The sequence below is a fragment of the Camelus dromedarius genome, chromosome 31, assembly GCF_036321535.1.
Source record: "Camelus dromedarius isolate mCamDro1 chromosome 31, mCamDro1.pat, whole genome shotgun sequence".
NCBI classification, from domain to species: domain Eukaryota; kingdom Metazoa; phylum Chordata; class Mammalia; order Artiodactyla; family Camelidae; genus Camelus; species Camelus dromedarius.
In genome coordinates, this window is record NC_087466.1 from 16,959,912 (window position 1) to 16,985,133 (window position 25,222).

Consider the following 25,222-nt stretch of genomic DNA (forward strand, 5'->3'; position numbering starts at 1 on the left):
CTCCACTCTTTGATGCCTTTAAAGTTTTAAAGGATATTTAATCCAGCATGTTTAGTTCTTAGAATGCAAAGTTTGATTCTGACAACCTAGGCTGTCATTATTAGAAGTGGAAATTCTTACATCCTTTTAATTGAAAATTTTAAAATAAAACAGAAAAAGATTCTGTGATATCCTCATAAAAGTAGAACAGTTGGGTGAGAGCAGATAGATAATGCTAAGGTTCTTCTGAACAGTCAAAAGGATAAAATAAGGAAGATAGGACTTATTTTAGGTAGATCTGAGTAGAATTCCCAGACTTGGCCCAGTTTTGCATGGTTTGGATACTAGGTTGTAAGTTACTCATAGACGAGTAGGTAGGATTCTTACAGGAGAAAATAATGAAATAAATTGAAGAAAGAGTGAGACAGTTATGATGGATTGTTTTGATTTTCACCTAGATATTCTACATTTCGTCATTTTTCTACACTGTCAATTACATCTGGTATCTGTACAAAGAGCTAAGGATGAAACACAACCAGAATGGCCATAGCATATTTCCACTGGTAAGTTTTATTCAGAGCTAATAGTTAAGAACAGTATGTTAAATCAAACCCATATATCCTTGATAAACAGTATAAGCACTCAGCACTGGCTTAGCAAATTCATGGGAGTTAATAAAAGGAAAAACTCACAGTGTTTCCATTCTGTTGACATGACTTTCTCTTCTCTCTTGCCACCACTGTCACCACCACCACCACCACCACCAATAACAACAAAAGGATTTGATTATAGGAAACATTATTTACAGTATTGCCATTCCTGCCTCTGTTCAGTAAGGGAAATCCTTCATGGTTCTGTGCCAATCCATTATTGTTGTTAGAGTAAAAGAAAAAGATCTTGGAGAAAAGTTAGGGAAAGTGCTCCACCAGCTAACATGGGATTTGGGCTACAGATATTGGAAATGGAGAGTGTTTTCTGCTCTGCTATATTTCTTTGGTATGTGTGGGTAACAGATTCTGGTTTGCAGAAGGACGGAGGAATTAATGTATGTAATCAGAAAACAAGATGGAGCCAGGGAGCAGTTATCTTTCCTTCTTTAGTTCACAAAGAGTTTTGGGACACTGTCTAATATTATAGTTATGAACGAGAGGAGAACACTAAGTCAGTACATCTGGATTCTTTTTTGTGTGTAAGTATTTTACGTATCATTTAATTCCCCTATTTCAAGTGTACAGTTAGATGGTTTTAAAAGTAAACTTACCCAGTTATAAAATAATCATCAGAAATCAGTTTCAGAATATTTTTCTTCACCCCAATAAAATCCTTCATGCCCATTTACCGTTAATCTCTTTTCCATGCCCTGCACTAGGCAACACTAATACACTTTTCTGTCTCAATAGATTTTCCTTTCCTGGACGTTTCATGTAGGCATTTCATATATCATACAATATATAGTCTCTGTCTGGTTTATTTCATGTAGCATAATGCTTTTGAAGTTCATTCATTATAGTATGTATAAGTAATTTATTCCTTTTTGTTGTTGAATAGTATTCCACTGCATAGTACACTTAGTTTCTGAATTTCTAACTCAGTAAATCACTAAGTGATCTTGGCAGAAGACTTTTAAAAATCATGTTAGCAATTTTTATTTCATTAAATGTCTTTATGTATTTTAATCTTATTATACATGTATATCTTTTTATTGAAGTATAGTCGATTTACAATGTTGTGTTAGTTTCAGGTATACAGCAAAGTGATATGTTATCTGCATATATATATTCTTTTAAAAAGTTCTTTTCCATTATAGTTTATTGCAAGATATTGAATATAGTTCCCTGTGCTATACAGTAAATTCTTGTTGCTTATTTATTTTATATATGGTAGTATGCATCTGTTGTCCCTCCCCCATTCCCCTTTGGTAACTGTAAGTTTGTTTTCTATGTCTGTGAATCTGTTTCTGTTTTGTAAATAAGTTAATTTTTACTGGTTTTTAGATTCACATGTACGTAATACATATGATATTTGTCTTTCTCTGTCTGACTTACTTCACTTGGTATAATAATCTCTAGGGCCATTCATATTGCTGCAAATGGCATTATTTCATTCTTTTTATGACTGAGTCCGTTGTGTGTATGTATATATATACATGCATGCATATATATCATATCTTCTTTATCCATTCATCTGTTGATGGACACTTAGTTTCCTTCCATGTGTTGACTATTGTAAATAGCATCGCTATGAACATTGGGATGCGTGTATCTTTTCAAATTAGATCTATATGTATTTCCCTGAGCTATGCAATATGTCCTTGTTGCTTATAGAGAAAATTAATTTTTGAAGGAAAAGTGGAGAGACATAATACTAGCTCTCATGTATAATATTCTGTTGCTTTCTATGCATACAAATGCACATATTGTACTTCTCTTTATAACCCATACTATGACACTAGTTCCAAGAAGACAAACCGTATCCCCCAATTTTAACCCCACTGCCTATTATTCTGTCATTATAGCTTTATATCAGAAACCCTGAAGTTTTTTTTTCATTTTTGAGTTCTCTTATAAATACTGCAGCAAGACTTCTGCCCTAAACTATTACCAGTCAGTAAGCTTTTTACCAGAGATTGATTGACAACCGGGTAAGAACAGAAATTAAACAAGAATAGCCACCTGCTGGATAGGGGATAGAATAAAAGAAGAAACATGAGTGGGAGAGGTCACCAGAGACTAATTTCACCTATCTCCCATTTTACCTGAAGTCAGCACTGGCTCTCCTACTTTAAATCATTTGCTATTCCTGATCCAGAGTTCATAAGGCATATCAGTTCCCCGTCTCTGATTATTGATTAATTGCTCACTTACTCCTTATTGATCCCTAACAGTGGCATTCCTGAATATGATATGATCTCTGTCTTAAAATAGGAAACTGTTTGTTTTCTATTATATTAAGATGTTCTGTTCAGAATCTCTCTCTGACCATAAACTCCTAGTAGATAGAAACCATTCTTCTGTAAGGTTGCTGTAAGGTTGTTTTGTTTTGTTTTGTTTTTACAATGTCTAACACAACTGGGGATTTTTGAAATGTTCTTTCTTCTTGAGTCTGATAGGTCTTCTATTCAAAGGATTTTTTTGACTCTGCCCTATCAAACTTAATCCTGGCCTATTATGCTTTCTGATGGTCATCTTATACATAGACTTTTACTCCACCCATAAGGTCTGAAAAGTCTGCACTTCCCTGGATCTAAAAGAGAAGAGAATTGAACCTGAATCCTTATTAGAAGATGAAGGATTACTGTGTGATGACATATTTGCCTTTCTTCTTAAGAGAATTAGTTGTGGTATCTAAATCTTATATTAAGCTACTCCCAAAGGTCCTCTTTGTGGCTAGTGTACTTTTTAGAATATAGTAATACAGATAAAGTTCTCTTATCTTCAGTGCTAAGAAACTATCTATTTCATTGAATTTTATAGCAAATATAGCTTGACTCAAGCAAACTGGCTGTTGGGAATTTTTGTACTGTCAAATATTAGTGATGACCTGGTATTTAATATAATATGATATGATTGGCAATATCCTGAGGCATTACATTTATTCTTTTCATAGGTTATAGATTATACTTGTCGAGCTGGTCAAATAGCTACCATTTTGTCAAGGTAAGATTGTTTCTTTTCTTTCTAGCAAGCTGTAGACTCTTATTTTTTGGAGGTCCAGGTAGGAACAAATAGGAGTCTAATGCTCTTTATTTCCATTGAGTCTGTCACTCCTAGGTCCTCACAGAGCCTTACTGAGTAGGAAGGAAGCAACAAATATATGATCATTGATTCCATTTTCCCAAATAGAATAGGCAAGCAATTTGAAGTTACAGATTGGGTTTTAGCCCCAGTTCTGCCATCAACTCTATGAGACCTTCAATAAATATTTCCCTTTAAGTCTTTGGACTTCTAATTCCTTTTCATATATCATGAAAAGTTGTAATAGATGGTTTTTCAAGATCTTACCTACCTTCATAACATTGGGTGAGACTCTTAAAATTAAGCTTAGAAAGGGTATAGATGTCACCTCAAGTGATGGTCACATTGAGTTGGTTTTAGAGTTTGTAACTTTTACTCCTGGATCTTATCCTCTTACAGGGATCTGAATATATTTAGCTGGATAAATAATTAGTTACTTAAAGGTATGCTTGGAAAAGCCCTGAGGAAGGGGCTGATCAGAATGAAGTTGTACCTGATCACCATGGGATCACCAGACTGATCACAAAGCTCCTTGGTAGATTTTTCACTTAATTTTGACCCACTTGGATTTTTATCTGACCATACAACTCCCAGAGACTCTCTATGAAACTCTGTTACGGTCTTTTAACCTAGATATAAAATGCATTTCTGCACTCCACTTCCCCAGGAACTTGAAAAGTAGGTATACTTAAAGTTTTTAAGGTATTTTTCTTGAAGAAATTAAATGTATATGTATTTGTGGAGAGTGGGTGGGGTGATGGGAAAAAGGGATAAGAACATCTGAATATTAGGGTGACAAATTTCTTTTCCTCCCAGCCTGATACCTCTACTATTGATGATACCTGTATTCTGTTTGGGCAATGCCAGTGAATGTTTCCGCAACTTCAGCCAGAGCCACAGGTAAGTAAGGACCAAACCTATCATTTTCATAGTAGATTACACCTATTTTTTCTATAAATAAAGATAGAAGAAGACTTTCTACGTACATTCTGGCCAAGGTGCATGTATTTGAAATGGGCTGTGAAACAAGGTGTGTAGTCAAGTCTGAAAATACGTAAGTAGAAATACAACACAAAGTAACTAGAAGGTAGTGTGTAACTGAAAATGAACAAGGTGCTATGGGCAAGACTTAGCTAAATGGTAAGTAAAACTATATACTCATTAACTTCTCTTGTACCAGGTGGATATCTCTCTGGTCTTGTATCTGTAGCAGCACTTCTGTCCATTGATTCTCTTCCTAGGTGTATCCTGATGCACTCACCACCATCAGCCATGGCTGAACTCCTGCCTTCTGCTAACACATCAGTCTGTAACACACTTTATTTTTATGGGCTCATCATTTTCCTGGCCAGCTTTCTACTCAGCCTCCTCACCATTGTGGTATGGTGCCACCCTACCTGTCTTTATGGAAAGAGGGAGGATTGGGTGGAATTAACAAGCCTGAGAAAGAGGGGATGAAGAGGCACTTCCTGTAGTCCTAGAACTAAAAAAGTGGCTAGTAGATATTGACAATGTAATTACGACCTTAGTCTTTTGGACTTCCCAAGCCCAAGCAATGAGTAGGGAAAAGAGCCTGTATTCGTTATGTGAGAATTACGCTCACTCTAGAACTAACGTATGTTCCTGTGGATCCGCATGGAGGGCCAAACCAGAAAACTAGTATGTGTCAGGTATATTGTTTGTGTAGTATGACACTCTGAAACACAGGACATGTTCTTTGACTTAATTTTCCAAATAATGAAGAGTTTTCTTTTCTTAGTTCTTTATTCACTGTAAATTTGCATTTATGCTATGTCTAACTGGATTTAAAGTGCTGAGTGGCTCAGGCAGTTTTTAAATACTCATTCGACATCATCAGAATGATGGACAATAGAAATAACCACTCGTGGGACAATACCTTATTTGTATATAACTGCCTAGTACGAAATCAGTAGGCAAACAAATATGCCTTTTTATTTGCCGTATCTACTTTTTAGTATCATTTTCTCCTTTCTTAGTATGCTGGTTCAGGGATTACAAACTATCTGCTTGTAGATAAGCTTTATCCCACAATTCTTTTTTTTTTTTTTTGCTAGCACAGCTAGCACGTGTGAATAAAATATAATTGTGAAGAATTTTCTTTGATAATTCAAAAATAAGTTATGGAGAAAGCTTAACTCAAACCAGCAACTTTGTAAAGAATGCACATTGACAAGCATATATTAAAATGGCCCTGATGGTTTACATTTAGAACTGATTGACAAGAGGCCTCCCAAAACCTGGCACCCTGAGGATTCTTGTTTGCTTTTCAGAATATCCCAGACTTCAGCTGACATTGAGAATTAGCATTGTGATCCTTTTTTAATCAGTAGACTGTGAACTGATTCTACTACACATAAATACCCTCAAATAAGTTCAAGCCTCTTTTTGATTCCTATGTCTGTGGGGAAAGGAAACTCCATGGCTAAACTTAAGTAACTGGGTTTTTAATGTAAAGAGTGAATCTGGATTATTAGGGAAAAGTTTCAGGTTTGGTCAGATTTTATTACCCAGTTTATTACCTAATTTACTCCCCACAAAAAGGACATTGAAGTGATTTATATTTCTTTCACTAAGTAAACCGTATTCAAATAGCTCCCAAATGGAAGGGAAAAACAATCTGTTTTCCATCCAAGGGCAAGAAGAGACTTCCTAAAATTTTTTTTGCTTGGAGTTGAGAATTTGAGCTCAGCCACAGTGCTGATGTATTTATTTTTAAGGTTTTCTAACACAATCTCGAATAAGGTAGTTTAAAAGAGGGTCTGCTTAGATCTTAGTTTTGACTTCCCATGCATAGCATATTGTGATTAACCTCAGTGAGAAAAATAAAAGCCTGAGGGTTGATGTAGGATTCATGTATTGAACATGGTAACCACACGTTTGGCTAATATCTGTCCATTTCCCTGGCCAAGCAAAACTTCACTGTGGAGATAATTTTCTCTCAGAAAAAGCCTGATCTCAGATGGTAAAGATGGGAGGATGGTCTTTCCTGCTGTCAGATCCTAAGAGAATGATTCCTCTAAAATGATAGGCTAGACCTGGGAAGTTTTAATAAGCCTTAGACAGACTACTTACTGCTATACCCTTATTTAGGTCTTAGTCATCCAGGCCCAGACACTTTATAAGAAGTTTGTGAAATCAACTGGCTTTCTGGGGAGTGAACAGTGGGCAGTGATTCACATCGTGGAGCAGCGAGTGTGCTTCTATCCAGTGGCCTTCTTTTGCTGCTGGGGCCCAGGTGGGTATCTTAATGGAAAGATCTGGGCAATGAAGAGGGAAAATATTGCTTTGTGATCAAGCAAAGTGGTCTTACCAAAAAAGGATGAAGACAAATTCCTGTTCAGCATGTAAAATTTACCTTGGTCCCACCCATATTTCCAGTTTTTCCCAACCATCTTAACTTCTTTTTCTTATGTTTTTAAATTAAGATAATTAGACACAAGATGCAACCTCATATGAGAGGAAATGTCCTGACTGGACTCAGAGATACTAACACCTGCCTTTCCTACTACATAAAGTTATAGTGAGGATCAGATTGGGTAATGTCTATGAAAGGACTTGGGGAACATAAGAAGTTAAGAATTCTATCTTATGATCATCCTGTAGTATGTCGTGCCACCATTGCTACTCTAACAATCTACAAACTTTAAACAATGTGGAATAGCAGCTGGAGACCTGAGGCCAGTGGCTTATATAACTGGTTACTGTCACTGCTAGTCTTCATTATGCCTCTAATTCTCACAGTGCTTAGGCATGTATACTGAAAAACTTTATGCTTAGTTAGCCAGGGTTAGCAGCAAGATTTATACTTTGTGTTTTCACAGCTGTCATTTTGATGATCATAAAGCTGACTAAGCCACAGGACACCAAACTTCACATGGCCCTGTATGTTCTCCAGGTAACACTTTCAACATCCAGCATCTCTGTTCTTATACTTTTACACTGGCATTATTCAGTAAAGATGGAGTATATCTTTATACATTTCAAGAAAGAAAGTATATTATTTACATTTAGTTATGAAGAATATGAAAATTTCCTCACAGATAGGTGGATACTTCTGTAAAAGTGCTGCCATACATTCCGGAGCATATGTATCTCTGGCCAACTTTATTGTATTGGTGTGGTTTAAGGGACGGGCAACAAAAGAGAGATCTAGCAGATAATGTTCTTATGAAACACTGATAGTGACATGATTCTGCCTCATCCAGAGTGGGATAAATTAGCTATTCTAGGTGAATGGAGAGAAAGGAGTAAAGAAATGGAATGGTTCTCTCTTTTCCTCCTTTACAGATTTAAGGTTTTTGCAGGGCTATCTGACTGTTTTGATAGGGCAGTTTTCTCAACCCTAACCTGGGAAATGGGACGATAAGGAGAGACATTGAAACCACTAATCATTGTCCTTATATGTATACTAAGAAATATGACTAATTCTCAGTTATCCATGATAAAGTACAGTGTGAAAAGTGTTCAGGAAAAGCTAGAAAAATAAGGGGGAAAAAAACTGGCACCAGATCTTGATGTTTGAGGCAGAGGAAATATAACAATGATTTATAAATAAGGAGAATGGGGGCTATTCCTCAAATCTCTGAAAACCTGAAGAATGGACTCCATCACCCCTTCATCTCCTCCAGGCTCTAACAACATCGTCCCAGGGTCTACTCAACTCTGGAGTATATGGCTGGACACAGTACAAGTTCTACCAACTAAAGCAAGAGGCTCGGCGTGATGCAGACACCCAGACGCCATTGTTATGCTCACAGAAGAGATTCTATAGCAGGGACCTAGATCCACAGGAGTCTACCCTTGCCTTTGGTACTAGCACCTCTACTATTCTTTAAATGTATAAAACTGGAACATCCGGGAACTGGAGTTACTCTACACAAATGGATTGAGAAGAGTTTTGGGGAACAACATCTTAAGTTTTTTCTAGCCATGCTTTAAACTAGGGGAATGAAAGGGAATATAGTGCCATGGTTAGCAGCTACCCAGGTGTAGGGGTCAGAATCTATCCATTATTCTCAGATTGACAAGTGATTCTTAAAGTCTTTGTTCAGGAAGATGAAGCCACTTTCCACATAAGAAATAAACTCATATTACTTTGATAAATATTAGATTTGTCTAAGTCTCTTTTAGAAAAAAATAAATTCCAGGTTATTATTTATAAAGGTATTTCCAGGCTCTCTACTCTGTGGTTGTTGGGGAAGTAGTGTGGCATGCAGCAACTTGCTCAGATCTTTCCATTACTATTACTCTCCCTGAGGTTGTACAAAGAAAGTCTTTGATTTACATTCTTTGAAGAGTTTCAGAAACTCAGAATAAGCAAAGACAAAAGCTGTCGAAAAGGGTGATAGTGGGATCCTCAGATACACCACATCCTGGTCTCTTATATGTTCAGTACTGGTCTAGGCCTTAACAGTAGGAATCATCCTGCTCTAGAAAATTAAGGCCACTCTTCTTAAGTTACAGTGGATAATAAGATTTAAAAGAAATCAGGATTAAAAGAAAACGGAATCAAAACCTTCTCAGCTCTCATTTACAAGCAAATCCATTGTAGATTTCATAGTGCTTATATGTAGGATCAGGTTGAACTATATGAACTTACCATTTTTGTAGGTGAAAATGGTCTAATATCAGTTTTACATGGTTCAATCTGACAGTAAGTGCTAAATATATGTTTATTGAATAAATGAGTAAGCAAGTGAATGAATGACTAACAAGTAGAATTTAACCTTTGGGGAAAGAAAAGATTCCCACACTGAAGAGGCTCATTCATGGGTAGGGATGTTTAATGCTTCTTCCTCTTTAGTCATGTAACGAGTAATATTTGGCCTCTCCAGTTAAGTCATGAAGAAGACCAATCTGAGGCCAGGGTATCGGATACTATGATGCCAAAACAAAGGAGAAAGCCAAATGGACAAAGGCTGGAATGATAATCAACTAAAACATTTAAAACTAATAAATCAGATGCTTCTCCCTGTAAATTCCCTTGGTCTGACCAAGGCAAAAATCCTTAAGATTAGAGAAAATTGACAGAGTAGATTATAATGGGGGACTAGACAGTAGAAACTCAATAGAAATGTTAGGGAGCTCAGTAATAGCTCTTTAGGTTTTAGGCCATGAGCTTCAGCCTTACTGTGGATGGTAACCTGGCCTCATTCTGTCAAGATCACATCTTGAGGCCTCCCCTTGTCCCAAAGCTCTGGAGACCTGGTTTCTGGGTAGCAGAGAACAAGAAAGATTGTCTCATCTAGAGAGCTGCTTTAACTTCTTTTAATTAAAAAAACTAATAAGCATTCAGCATACAGAAAGACAGATAGAAACAAGAATTCTCATTTCCATAGACCTTGTGGGACACCAGAACTAAGGACTTCATTTCTTTCTTTTTTTTTTTTTAATGGGGATATTGGGCATTGAACCCAGCCTTGTGCATGCTAAGCACACGCTCAGCTGCTGAGCTATACCCTCCCACCAGGACTTCATCTCTTAGTATCACTTCATATTTGACTTTATTGCCAGAAAAAAAGGTTATTATCAAATATTTGTCAGGTTTGTTCATCTTCTTCTCTGACTCTTTTTTTGCATTGACATAGGTCTTAGATATTCTGTGGATGTAGGCAAACAAAAAGATTGTAGGAATGAAAAATAATAAAAGGTTAGGCAAAATTAGGATTTTCATATCAGCTTTTCATCCTACTAAGAATAAGATAGCCATTATTCAAACTACTGTTGTAGCCTTTGAATTCACATTTAAGAGGGGCATACAAATAGACACAGTTCTTAAAATGTCTGCAAACATCCCTTTCATGGCTTGCCCAGGTTGTAGTCATAGTGGAGTATAATTGGATCTAAACAAGTTCAACTAATACATATCTTCTGTGGACCACGTGTTGTACCATCCTTCACCTCCCCCTCATCAGCCCCGTCTGTGGCTTCAAAAGCCTTCACACCCCAACATCATGTGTCCTGCATAGGGAACTGAGTGTTTTGATGTTTTTCAATGCATGGGAGCCTTTAGATGTTTTTACATAGTAGACTCCCACATTTTACATCTTTGGCCTTGCACTTGCTAAAGACCTTAAACATCCCTTTAGATTCACTGCCACAGTTCCCAAACCTGTCTTGCTTGGTATTCAACTTTCCTGGACAACCTTTGTGCCCTTTCCAAAGATTTTTTTAACACACACAATCTCCAGTCTTCAGCACCAGCCTTGGTAACAGTAACCTTGTTCCTTGCAAGAGGTACTGTCTTGCTTGTAGACATCTGTCTGGTGCCACTTAGGGGTGCCATTACAGTATTCTGGGAGGTCACGTTCATCGACACTGAGGTGGCAGGATGTGGTTGTCCATAAAAATTTGCATTTTTTGCAGTAACATCTAAATGCATAATCTGAACCCTTCTTCAACTGGCATGAGGGCAGACAGCAGTGATCCTTTTGACAATCAAGGACATTGCCATAGTCACATTCTTTTATCCATTATCTTATTCTTACAATATGGCTTTCAAAAGGAGCTTTGGCTCTCAGGTTTATTAAATAGGCAGCTCTCTGTGCTTATGCAACAACTTGTGGAAGTAGTGGAAGCTGCATTGCTGAAGCCCATATCTACAGTAATAAATTCATACATAGTACAGAGGTTCTGGCCATGGTACTTTAAGGGCACATGGTCATGCTAACTACTATATATAAAATAGATAAACAAAGTCCTACTGTATAGCCCAGGGAACTATATTCAATACCTTGCAATAGCCTATAGTGAAAAATAATAGGCAAAAGAATACATATAGAGAGATAGATATAGATATAACAGAATCACTATGCTGTACACCAGAAATTAACACAATGTTGTAAGCCAACTAAACTTCAGTTAAAAAAAAAAAGAAAACAGGAGATAATACTTGACATCAGTACATCAAGAGTCCAGAGGCCGTGGTCTTCCAGAGGGCAGTAGCTTCCAGCATTCTTGTGCCTCAGTCCTTTACCTGGACACTCTTAAACAAACCCCAGGTCTCCAACTTCCAGCTTTTCTCTTAACAAAATCCTTCCTTCTCAGTGATCGACATAACTGTACTCCAAAAGGAAGTAATTTTGCTTACACTGAAGACAGCTCATCTTTAAGTTTAGTTGAACTGTATAAATCATGTCTCAACTATTCTAGTGAGGAATAGTCCTTGAGTTTTATCTTTAAATAAAATAAAATCTCACTAAAATATTCTCCCACAAATAAAGCAGATTTTGCCTCTGACTCTGATTAAATAAGAACTACTGAGAATTGAAATGTCACAGATTTCAAAGATATAGGATTTGTCACATAGGTAAGATCATGGTCAAAAAATTTATCTCCCCCTCCCACCATCAACCTCTGGAAGTAGGAGGATTTTCCATAACAGAACATAAGGTAGTAGAGTGTGTGTGTTTGTGGGGGAGGATTATTGCTTCTCAGCCTTTAGGCTAAGATAAAGTGTGGGAGAGATTTATGGGAGATTTGTCTACCCATTCCAGAGTAATTACCTGGAGCCATGGCATGTATTATGGGAGTCTAATAAAGGAGCTCAAATATTTTGACAGCTTTAGGTATAGTAGCGGGGGGGAAAATTATTTTACTTATTTAGCATTTTCAATGGTGGAGGAAGATTGCCCTTTAAAAAAAAAATTTCATTGAGATTTTGGTCCACATCCACCCAAAATGACAAAATGCTACTCAAGAAGAAAGCTAATAACATGATACTTAGTGGTGAATAGCTAAAAGCGTTTCCTCTAAGATCAGGAACAAGACAAGAATCCTACTCTCGCTGCTTTCATTCAACATAGTATATTACAAGTTGTAGGCAGAGCAGTTAGGCAAGAAAAAGAAATAAAAGGCATCCAAATCAGAAAGGAAGAAGTAAAACTGTCATTACTTGCAGATGACATATAAAAAACCCTAAAGACTCTAACCAAAATACTCCAAATGTATTAAAGACATGAAAGTAAGATCCCAAACCATGAAATTCCTGGAAAAACAGACACAAAGCTCCATGATATTGGTCTTGGCAGTGATTTTTCAGACCTGACACCAAAAGCCAAGGCAACAAAAGCAAAAACAAGTGGAACTACATCAAACTAAAAGACTTCTTTCTGCACAGCAAAGGAAATCATCAACAGAATGAAAAGGCAACCTCTTAAATGGGAGAAATTATTTGTAAATCATGTATTTGATAAAAGGTTAATACCTGAAATAAAAAATGAACTTATACAACTCAATAACAAAAAAAAATTTTTTTTAATGGGCAGAGGATCTTTATTAACAGTTTTCCAGAGAAGATATACCAATGGCCATCAGGTCCATGAAAATGTGCTCAACATCACTAATCACCTGGGAAATGCATATCAAAACCACAATGAGATATCACTTCATATCTGTTATCAAAAAGGCAAGAGATAAGTTTTGGCAAGGATGTGGAGAAAAGGTAACTGTTGTGCACAGTTGGTGGGAATTGGAAAAGCCACTATGAAAAACAATATGGAGGTTCCTCAAGAAATCAAAAATAGGACTACCGTATGACCCAGGAATTCACTTCTGGGGATTTATCCAAAAGAAATGAAAACACTAACTAAAAGTGGTATCTGCACCCCAGTGTTCATTGCAGCGTTATTTACGATTGCCAAGTTGTACAAGCAACTTAGGTGTCTATCAATGGATGAATGAATTAAGAAAATGTTATACACACACACAAATGGAATATTATTCAGCCATAAAAAGAAGGAAACCTTGCCATGTGTGACAACTTGGATGGACCTTGAAGGCATTGTGTCAGGTGAAATCAGTCACACAGAAAAAGGCAAATACTTTACTTATTTGTGGAATCTAAAAGAAACAGAAAACCAAAAAACTGAACTCACAGATACAGAGAACAAATCAGTGGTTGCTAGAGTCAGGACGTAGGGGGCTGGTGAAATGGATGAAAGTGGTCAAAAGGTACAAATCTCCAATTATGAAATAAGTAAGTCTTGAGGATATAATATAGAGCGTGGTGACTATAATTAATACTACTGTGTTGTATATTGAAAGAGTAGATCTTAAAAGTTCTAATCATAAGTAAAAATGTAACTGTGTGATGATGAATACTAGCTAGACTTACTGTAGTGATTATTTTACAAAATATACAGATATGAAGCATTATGTTGTACATCTGAAACTAATATGTTACATGTCAATTATATCTCAATGAAAATTAAAAATAAAAGAGAAAACTTTAATAAGATTGAAGTTTGGACATAAAAAAGCTAAATTATTGTTAAACCAATTTAATGCTTTTTCATTGTGGGCAGGATTGCATTCATGTGAGGTTATGGTGATATATGATCTGGATTTTCAGTAAGTTATTTTTTAAAAAATTTCTCCTTCACTGAAATTTTCTCCCAGAAAATGATGTGGAATCTAATTCCAGGCTATGAGGATATTCCTAAAAGTCCTCCTACAGGAATAAGGGATGTCAAGTCAGTTCCAAGGAGGGAGATATCCTATCCGAGTACCCCAAGAGGGCATGACCCCTGAAACCCAGAAGCATATCTGCAGCATACAAATGTGTTTTCTTTTACACATTGTAATTTCCATTTTTTTCCTCAAAATCTGGATAAAAATCTAGAGCCTGGACTTGCCTGTGCTTCTAGGAACTAAGCGAAGGACGAGGTGTCTGTTGACCTGAGACAGCACAGAAAAGACAGTAGTGCTCAGGGAAGGCAGGAAAGGATGGCAATAAATCACCATCAGAGTTCTCACAGGAGCAGCTGGCTGGGTCATGAGTGACTACTAACACAGATTATTGGAATGTGTAAGCATTCGTCAGACTCCCCCAAATATAGGAATCGGGTGAAATGATACACATCCTAGAGGCAGTCACACACAGTGCAGAATGAACTGTTGTCACCTGAGTGTTCCAGTAAACTATCCTTGAACATGGAGATTTTACAGCCCAAGTTACATCTCCCTGCTCACTCCTGCCTACATTAAAACTGGCACCTCCCTTATCATAGTCTTTCTTTCATTTGTTGGAGTTTGGGATTTTATAAACCTTTTGTGACTTATTTGACTCTTTATAAATATTTAGGAGTATTGAATCTAAGGAAGATTTTGGTTGTGCTAGGGAGTGGCAAGAGGCATCCTACCCCAAGAATGAATTTGGTCTTATATTTTAAAGTCAGCTCTGGTTAAATCATTCACTTGGTAAACACTTATTAAGCATCTACAATATGCTGGGCCCACAGCACTGAATAAGATGACAGCTTGAAACACCATGATGTTAGGAGAAAAGACATTTTCAGCAATAATGACTACACAGTTTGTGGGCTCATAATACAGGTCAGTTAAAGACATGTTGAGTGTCTTTCCTGTCACGTTTTACTGAAAGGAAAAGTATATACGATAGTAGGAAATGTAGACTGAGTCACACCTGGGAAGAAATCCAGGTACCACCACTTACTAGCTCGAGAGAAAATTCTCTTTGGTCTCTTTCCTTATGAACAAGATAGAGGTTTCATAGGGTGGTTGGGAGGATCAAATTAAGACAGTAAATGTAAGGTGTTTAACACAGTTCCTGTCACAGAATGAATAATGTTAATATTATACTTGCTTTATGCTATCTTCACAGAGAAGTTATCTACCACATCCAAAGTTGTTACCTATAATTGGAGAGATTCCTTCTGATGTCAGTCAAGTTATTAATTTCAATAAATAAAAAAAGAAAAATAGAAAAGACAAAATTTTATTTTCATACTTTACTCAGTACTGTGGTAGGGGCCTCTCTACTGTATAACATTAGTATAAATACTGAGGGTGGGTATAGCTCAGTGGTAGAGCGCATGCTTAGCATGCACGAGGTCGTGGGTTCAATCCAGAATTGAAAAAAGTCCCCATTGGAAAAAAATTAATATAAATACAGTTTCCTAACTAGGTGATATTCCATCAGACATGATACATCTGAAGGTACTAGTAAAGAGGAAGGGATATGAAAGCTGCCCTAGAAGAAAAAGAAGCATTTTATGTAAAAAGAGACTGGACCTGGGAAGTAACCAGTTGAAAAAGTACACACACACACACACACACACCCATACCCATGTTAAACATCTTCAAACATATGCCAGTTTTGGAAAGGTGGGGCAGTCTTCAATAAGAGACTTCTGCCTTATTGGTTATAGTCCATCCCACAGAGTCCCAGAAGAAAACAGACTCAATAACTATACCACATGGAATCTGAAGAGACGTCTAATCTGAATAGGATTTTATTTACTTATTTATTCATTCATTTAAAAACTCCTTGTTTCATGAATGCACACTTACAGTGCAAATGAGAACAATCTGTCACATAAGAAAACTGTCCTCACATAGTAGGTAGCTGTTACTTAAGTGAAAATTCAGCTAATAGTAATAAGTGCAGGTACCACTATTAGTTTATGTCAGACAACTTAGATGAAAGATGGTATGTCCTAAAAAAGGATCTGTGACTAGAAAAGTTAGCCCAAGACAGGAACGTTGATGACAGTAGAGGCATGTGAAGAGGTCAAGTAAAATGTGAAAAAGCAAAAAGTAGTAATATATTTAATACAAGAATAAAACCTTTATTACCAAAAATGAATAATGTGACAGGAAGAAGCCCTCCTCCTACATGAGTATAATCTTGTAGACGTTATAATCCTAGCTAGAGCCACTGAAGCTACGAATTCCCACTTAACCTTTGCTTCACTAAGCTGCTCATCCCCACTCAAACTTAAGGTGTTTGATGTATCAGGCCTCTTTCTCCCTCTATTGTCTTACGGCTCTGATTCTTCCTCCTCCTCTTCCTCCTCTTCCTCTTCCTCCTCTTCCTCTTCCTCTTCCTCCTCTTCTGGGGCCTCCACTGGTGGAGCAGCCTCTGCAGGAGGCCCTTCTTCGGGTGGTGGAGCCGCTTCTTTCTCTTTCTCCCGTTTGCAAAGGCAGAAGATGCAACACATTATAATTGCTAGTATTATGAGGAAAAGTATAATAAATAGTATTATCGCCGTATCTAAGAGTTCTTCTTTTTTGCTTCCGGTAGTGTTTTGACTTCCACCTCCAGCTGGTGGTTCTGGTCCTTCACTCATACCAGGGGGGCCACTGTCCACACTACCACCATTTCCTGCAGTGTTGCAGTCAGGGGGAGCAAAACCACCCACACAGTGGCAGTGCTTCAAATTGTTGCAAACTCCTTTCCCATTACACATTTCTTCTGGTTTGCAGTCATACCCAAGCACTGAATGATCACTACAGATGTGATTCATGCAGACACTGTTGTCTCCACAAGTACTGCCACCCCATGACGTTCCTTCATCCGGGATATCAGTAGTGTCATATGCATCCATGACCCAGCAGTAGTCATTTTCATGAGGGACCTGCAACACTGTATGCTGGGGTCTGATATCTGGTAGCTGTTTGACATTTGTACATACAACTTTACCACAAAATAAGTTATTATCTTCACATTGAACATATTCTGGGTTACTATTCGTGGGACTACCACAGTTTCCAAACCTGTTCCCTTTCTTATTGAGTGACCGATAACACTCTTCTGGGGCAGATTTTGCAGGGTACCCAAAAATATCTAAACATTGGTTATCAGCAGTCCTGCAGCGTCCTTCAAAACAATAGTGCACTTTTTGACACGACGTACCGTCTTGCTTGTAGCGGTCTGGGGGACATTCTCCAGAGTCACCAAGACAGTACTCTGGGAGGTCACACTCTCCCACAGCAGGACGGCACGTGGATCCAATTTTTTCATATTGGCATGAATTATTACAGCAGGGTCCAGGATTACAGACTGCTTTCTCCTTCAGCCTACATGTTTCGTCACAGCATGGGTGATTGTCACACTCAGAACCACAGTCACACTGCTCTGTCTCATCCACTATACCATTTCCACACTGGACGTCCCTCTGTAAGCGGCCTTTGTGCCCAGGCTTGTTAAACAGGCAGGCCCCTTTGTGTTCCCGGAGGAACCGGTAGAAGTCGTCAGAGCTGCAGTTGCTGAAGCCACTTCCTTTGGTGATATTTTCATGCATGAGGCAAAAGTGTTTACCTTTACAAATGCAGGCCGAATGGTCGTGCTGAATCCCCAAGTTGTGCCCAAGCTCATGGACCATGAGTGCTGCAAACAGGAGGACATCTTCGTGATGGAAGGACTCAACAGCTGCTGCAAAAGCACTTGAACAGGCGCCACTGAGAAAGGCCTGTCCCATATCCTCTTTAGGATGGTGTCCAACAATCATGTGGGCAACATCATGCTTCACACGATGGAAGAGCTGCTCGTGTCTCCAGCTATTGAAATTCCTGAGTGCAACTTGCAGGTCCATTGGGACGCCTATGAGGTCCCCCTCGGTCCAAATCTCCATTCCAACCAGCACCACCTCTGTGTTGATTCCCCTGGTGAAGCTGTTGGCCAGAGCAATGATGTCCATTACTCTCTGGACTGTCTCATTGACGTCACTGCCCCACATCTGGAACCGCTGGTTGTTGACCACGACGAACATCTCCACGTACTTGGTGTGTGACCACAAGTAGGACGGCACCTGCAGACCGCGAGGCCTGCTGCTGTCTCGTTGCCGGCTGGTCGGTGCCACTTGGCTGTCCTTGGAAGTGACACTACAGGAGACGTGAGCTTCGTGTGCCATGATGTACAACACATGTTCAAACCGTTTTGAAGAGTGCATGGGCTCAATGCCATAGGATTTTTCCTCCTTAATCAGGATGCCCCTGAGGCCTGAACAGGTGTTGACGGAAACAAAAGAACCTGGGACTCCTTCTATGTAGCCTTCGTAGTGACAGTCACGTGCGACGAAAGGCATTTCTTGCCCCAGGATGCCGCTGTGGTAGCTGAAGACTGGAAAGCTGTTGAGAAAGTAGTCTCTCTTCACCGTCAGGTGTATCAGCTGCTTCTGGCCCTGCATAAACAGCATATAGGACACCTTTTCCACTGGGTCTTCCCTTCCCTCCACTGTCAGACTCTTGGGGATGACTATTTCATAGGAAGAGTAATATACTGATCCCAGGTCACCGTACAAGCTTGGCAGGAAAACCAATACCAAGACCAGCATGATCCCCGACATGACACGTGAAGCTTCTGGCAGTAGTGCCGGCCTCAAGCCCTTCATCTGGGAAGCCCAAGTCTCAAGCACTCTGCTAGCTTCATACATAACCACTTGGTTTTTCTGGAGACAAGATGAGAAGGGGGCAGAGTCTCTCACAGATGGTGCCACTGCCACGGCCCTAGTGAGTCAGTTGATGATGTAGGACCTCTTTCCATCAGCAGGAGCTCTGCCTGACACACAGACCCTCTGTCACAGGTATTAGCCTCAGATCTATGCTGACTGCATGGACGGTGGCTACTGCCTACCTCTCAGAGGCACAGCCCCTGGCTGTGTCCTTTCCAGTCTTTCTGATCTCTCTGTTACGCTTCAAATAGTGTCTTTCTCTGTGACTTCCTTCCAGCATCAGCTTCAGCACTTCCTGGTTAAGGTCCTTTTGACATTATGAAGTGACATAATCATGAAGAGGGACAGCAGACTCTAAAATGCAAAACCGTATCTTGAGAGAGGAAACAAAAGCGCCATACCCTCTTGGATTGGACCATATGGAACGCCCCTCCCCCACCCCTCCTGTTGTCCGTTGCTCGGCTGACTCCAAATGTTCCAGGCCAGGGGGCTTGGAGGACTCTGGTGGGCACTCCATTGCCCAATTCCCCCTCTTCTGAAACTCTTGCTCTGTACCACATGGACATCATAACTCTGGTGGTCTTTACCACACAGTGAGGCCTTATAGTGCTGTGCCATCCATTAGATAAGACCAGTGGGGTGGCTGCCCTGTGCCCCCAGATAAACCCATGGGGCAAACAACAATACTCCTATTTCTTTAACATCATCAGAATTCAGTTTCTCAAGGTCACTTTATAACACTGTCCAGAAGTGTGTATGGGGGGTGCCATTAGAGCAGTGTCCGCTTTGGGCAGTTATCATGGGCACACTGGTTGGTATCTCCAAGCCTATTACCCTTCTTGGGCTGGTCCTGACACGGCAGTATCTTAAGATGATGCCTTTTGAAGATTAGGTATCCTGAAAGTCTCCCCTGTGTTAGGATATGACCTCCATGTGTTCAGTGACCACTTCTGTTTGTTCATCCTTGTAGCCCTCCGTGTCTGGAAGAGTGCTTGTCCAAGAGTAGATGCACAAGACTTATTTCTTGAATGAATAAATAGCTCCCGGGTATGGTTGCTGGGATGTGTCATCTGCTGTACCTTATGTGTGTGTACTTGCTTCATGTCTGCCCTGAACATCTGAAAATGTCTTAAGAAAGACCCAAAAAAACATGGTGACTACTGGCGCTGTCACGAGCTCAAAATGTACCCCTTTGTACATTTGGCCAGTCAGTTCACTCTCCTGATTTCTTCTTGCCTCGTATTTCCCTGAGAAAAATAGAAGCAATCAAAAGAATGCTTGCACATGTGGACACCAGATGTGTCCACCTGTATCTAATGTCCCTCCCACTACAGTGGATAAACTGTCCAAGCTCCTATCTAAGGCCAGTCCTTTTACTTGTGAGTGAAGTGGCCTTCCCTTTCAGTTTCTCATGGACTTCACTTTTCCATTTCTCCCTTCTCTCTTTTACACCCTAAACATCTGTCAGTCCATTGGATCCAATCCTATTACATGCTGTATTACCTCACCTTCATAAAACCATCCCTCTCAGCCCACATCCCCGTCCAGTTGCCATCCAGTTTCACCTGCTCTGTTGTATAATGAAAGTCTTTGAAAGAGTGTATAGATATTCTGTTCCAATTGGCATCACTCCTTTGTTCTTTACTGAAATTTTTTTATTTTGACTCATAGCACAGTCAGAAAATGTGCATGAAACAGAAATATAGTTTTCGGTAAATGAGTAAAATGAGAACAGCTAAGCCAGGCACAAAAGGACAAATACCTTATAATCTCATTTATATGAGGTTCCACAAGTAGTCAAGTTCATAGAGACAGAAAGCAGAAGAGAAATTACCAGGGGCAGGGGAAAAGAGTAATGGACAGTTATTGTCTAAAGGGTATAGACTTTCAGGGTGCCACGATGAGAAGTTCAGGAAATGGATGGTGATGATGGTTGCACAACAGTGTGAGTGTGCTTAATGCCAATGAACTGTACACTTCAAAATGTTTAAGATGGTTGATTTCATGTTATGGATATTTTACTGAGAAAGAGAGAAATAGGGAGGGAGAAGGAGAGAAGGGGGAGAGAAAGGTAAACACTTATGTAAGTAAAACCCTGATCAGGTAAACAACAGTTTAGCTCCATAGAAGTCACCTATGTGTCATTGCCAATCATAACTCCTCCTGCTTGAGAGAGATCATGATCCTGTCTTTTATGGTAACGACTTCTTCACTTTCTTTATTAATTTGCTTCCTAGGTATGCATCCCAGAATTATGTAATTTGATTTGACTTGTGTTTTAATAACAGCTTTATTGAGATACAATCACATACCATAATATTCTTCTTCAAAGTGTACAATTCAGTGGTTGTGGTATGTTCATACAATTACGCAACCATCACCACAATCAATTTTAGAACATTTCCCTTAGCCCCAAACAAAACTCCCTTATCCGTCAGCACTCACTCCCCATTCTCAGCTCCCTTCAGCTCCCTCCAGCCCCTGGTCACCACTGCTCTACGTTCTGTCTCTGTGATTTGGTCTATCCTGGACAGTCCCCATCAGTGGAACCTACATGTTGTAGTGTTCTGTGACTGACTTATTTCACGTAGCACAACGGTTTCAAAGATTAGCCATGTTGTAGCAGGTATCAACACTTGCTTTCCTTTTGGCCAAATAATATTCTTTTCTTATGGATGTGCCATATTTTTGTGATTCATCAGTTGATGAACATTCTGGTGGTTTCCACTTTTTGACTATTATGAATAATACTTCTACGGACATTTCGGGACTAGTTTTTGCATAGACACGTTTTCCTATCTCTTGGGTGGATACTTAGGAGTGGAATTGTGTGGTCATGTGATAACTGTGTTTAGCCTTTGAGGAACTCCCCAACTGTTTTCCAAAGCAGCTACACAATTTTACACTCCTGCCAGCAATGAATGGGGATTCCAGTTTTGCCATGGCATCACTGACGCTTGTTCTTGTCTGTCTGTTTGACTGTAGCCATCCTAGTGGATGTAAGTGGTATCTCACTGCAGTTTTGATTTGCACTTCACTAATAACTGGGAATGTTGCACAGCTTTTCATATTCTTATTGCCATTTATATCTTCTGTGGAGGAATGTCTCTTCACATCCTTTGCCTTTTTAGAACTGAGTTTTTTTCCTCTTGAGCTGTCAGAGTTCTTAGTATTTCCTGGGTACTAGTCTCTATTAAACGTATGTTCTTCAAGTATTTTCTCCGAGTCTGTGGGCTGTCTTTTCACTTTCTTGATGGTGTCTCTTAGAATGGAGAATTATTTCACTTTTTTATTCTGTTAAAATGCTCAGAACCTAAAATTTCACAAAAGACCCAGAATTGCCAAAGCAATACTGAAAGAAAAGGATGAAGCTGGAAGAATAACCTTCCCAGATTTCAGACAATACTACAGAGCTACAGCAATCGAAACAGCTTGGTATTGGCACAAAAACCAGCATATGGATCAATGGAACAGAATCGAGAGCCCAGAAATAAACCCACAGACCTATGGTGAACTAATTTTTGACAAAGGAGACAAGAATATACAATGGAGAAAAGACAGTTTCTTTGGCATGTGGTGTTGGGAAACCTGGACAGCCACATGTGAATCAGTGAAGTTACAACACCCCCTCACACCATACACAAAAATAAACTCAGGATGGTCTAAAGATTTAAATATAAGACAAGACATGATAAACCTCCAAGAAGAAAACATAGGCAAAACATTCTCTGACATAAATCTGTTCTCCTAGGGGTCTACCAAGGTAATAGAGAGAAAAGCGAAAATAAACAAATGGGACCTAATTAAACTTACAAGCTTTTGCACAGCAAAGGAAACCATAAGCAAAACAAAACGACAACCTACGGAATGGGATAAAAAATTTGCAAACGATGCCACTGACAAAGGCTTAATTTCCAAAATACATAAACAGCTCATATAGCTTAATAACAAAAAAACCAACAACCCAATCTGAAAATGAGAAGACCCAAACAAGCGATTCTCCAGTAAAGAGATAAAAATAGCCAATAGGCACATTAGAAAATGCTCAGTATCGCTAATTATCAGAGAAATGCAAATCAAAACTCCCATGAGATATCACCTCACACCAGTCAGAATGGCCATCACTCAAAAGTCCACAAACGGGAAATGCTGGAGAGGGTGTGGAGAAAAGGGAACCTTCCTACACTGCTGGTGGGAATGTAGTTTGGTGCAGCCATTATAGAAAACAGTATGGAGATTCCTCAAAATACTAAAAATAGACTTACCCGATGATACAGCAATCCCACTCCTGGGCATGTTTCCAGAGGGAACACTAATTTGATAAGATACATGCGCCCCAATGTACACAGCTGCACTATATACCATAGCAAATTCATAGACACAATCTAAATGTCCATTGGCAGATGACTAGAAAAAGAAGTCATGGTATATTTATTCAATGGAATACTACTCGGCCATAAAAAAGAATAAAATAAAGCCATTTGTGCAACATGGATTGACTTGGAGATTGTCATTCTAAGTGAAGTAAGCCAGAAAGAGAAAGAAAAATACCATATGATCAGTCATATGAGGAATCTAAAAAAAAGAAAGAAAGAAAAAAGAGGACACTAATGAATTCACCTACAAATAAAACACACCTGCAGACATCGTAAATAATTTTACAATGATAGGGGAGAAGAGATAGGGTAAAATTTGGGAGTTTGAGATTTGCAAATGTTAAGCACTATACATGAAAACAGATTTTAAAAAAAACAGATTTCTTCTGTATAGCACAGGGGACTATTTTCAATATCTTGTAATAACCTTTAATGAAAAAGAATATGAAAACAAATATATGTATGACTGGGACATTATGCTATACACCAGAAATTGACACATTGTAACTGACTGTAATTTAAAAAAAATAAAATAAAGTTTACCATCTTAACCATTTTTCGGTATACACTTCAGTGGTATTAAATACTTTTATGTATTGTGCAACCAGCACCACTTTCCATCTCCAAGACACTTTACGTTGTGTAAAACTGAACTATACTCATTAAACTACAAATCATCATTGTCTGCTTTCCCCCAACCCCTAGCTACCACCATCCTACTTTCTGTCTCTGTGATTTTGACTAGTCGAGTACCTCATTTAAGTGGAATCATACTGTATTTGTCTTTTTTGTGACTGGCGTATTTCCTTAGCATAATGTCCTCAATGTCGTAGCACATTGCAGAATTTCCTTCCTTTTTAAGGGTGAATAATATTCCATTGTATGTGTATTCCACATTTTGCTCATCCATTTGACCCTCTGTGGGCACTCAGGTTGCTTCCATGTTTTCGCTCTTGTGAACAGTGCTGCTTGGAACATAGACATACAAGTATCTCTTCAGGAACCTGCTTTCAATTCCTTTGGGTATATACTCAGAAGTCAAATTGCTAGATCACATGGTCACTCTTATTTTTCTTTCTTTTTTTTTTTTTTTTTTTGAGGAATCCCTGGACCATATTCCACAGCAGGTGTACCATTTTACATTTCCCACCAATACTGTGCACAGGTGTTCCAGGTCTTTCCATATCCTCTCCAACACTTGTTCTTTTCTGTTTTGTTTTTATTTTGGTTTTTAGTGGCCATCCTAAGGGATGCAAGATGGTAGCTTACTGTAGTTTTGATTTGCATGTCCCTAATGATTAGTGGCATTGAGCATCTTTCCATGTGCAAGAGGCCATTCGTGTATCTTGTATGGAGAAATGTCTGTTTGGGGCCTTTGCCCGTTTTTTGAATCAGGCTGCTCGTCTTGTTGCTGTTTTAGAAGTTCTCTATATGTCCTGGATATTAATCCCTTACCACATATATGACTTGCAAATATTTTCTCCCATTCTGTAGGCTGCCTTTTCACTTTGTTAACAGTTTTTTTTTTGATGCATAAAAATCTTATATGTATATATATATATATATATACACACACACACACACATATATATATATATGTATGTATATATATATAATTTTTTTTTCCTTATGGTGTCATATCCATGAAATCCTGGTCAGATCCAATGCCATGAAACCTTTGCCTTATGTTTTCTTCTAAGAGTTGTATAGCAAGGCAAGTCCCGTGAATGGGGATTTTCCAGGGAACTGCCAGACATGCAAATTAGTAACAGTGCTATGGGAATAAGGCTTTTGAGGGGGCTTAAAACTGTTCTGCTGATTCCACTGGGTGCTAGGCTGCCTGTTTTCATAGCCATTATCTAGTGGAGATGATGTGGCTGAGATGTAGCTGGGATGATGAGTGGGGACCGGAGGAGAG

At 38.8% G+C, this 25,222-nt stretch overlaps 2 protein-coding genes across 10 annotated transcripts in view; one reads left to right on the plus strand and one right to left on the minus strand.

The window, feature by feature from the left end:
- TMEM116 (transmembrane protein 116) overlaps positions 1-25,222 on the plus strand; it is an 85,108-nt gene that overhangs the window by 24,147 nt on the left and 35,739 nt on the right. For 5 of the 9 annotated variants that reach the window (XM_031442738.2, XM_010995845.3, XM_031442737.2 and 2 more), the window contains 7 exons: positions 438-542; positions 3,586-3,635; positions 4,530-4,613; positions 4,955-5,093; positions 6,825-6,969; positions 7,556-7,629; positions 8,363-8,837. In XM_031442738.2, the coding sequence (XP_031298598.1) occupies positions 438-542; positions 3,586-3,635; positions 4,530-4,613; positions 4,955-5,093; positions 6,825-6,969; positions 7,556-7,629; positions 8,363-8,569 (804 nt within the window). In that variant the 3' untranslated portion in view covers positions 8,570-8,837. Of the gene's footprint in view, positions 1-437; positions 543-3,585; positions 3,636-4,529; positions 4,614-4,954; positions 5,094-6,824; positions 6,970-7,555; positions 7,630-8,362; positions 8,838-25,222 lie in introns of those variants that run through there. The other 4 variants (XM_010995844.3, XM_031442739.2, XM_010995842.3 and 1 more) reach the window with 2 other exon arrangements.
- Positions 16,391-19,445, minus strand: LOC105102554 (disintegrin and metalloproteinase domain-containing protein 1a). The gene is made up of 2 exons (XM_031443283.2): positions 19,330-19,445; positions 16,391-18,983 (listed from the first exon to the last, which is right to left on the minus strand). Exons 1-2 carry the CDS (start codon positions 19,443-19,445, stop codon positions 16,517-16,519), a joined length of 2,583 nt encoding a protein of 860 aa, XP_031299143.2. The 3' UTR covers positions 16,391-16,516.

Excerpts from the sequence above, each read along its gene's own strand:
- LOC105102554 (XM_031443283.2), bottom strand. The coding sequence starts at position 19,445 with ATGGAGTGCCCACCAGAGTCCTCCAAGCCCCCTGGCCTGGAACATTTG. Across the intron at positions 18,984-19,329 it reads ATATGGTCCAATCCAAGAGG|GGCCGTGGCAGTGGCACCAT; the intron begins GTATGGCGCTTT and ends CTGACTCACTAG.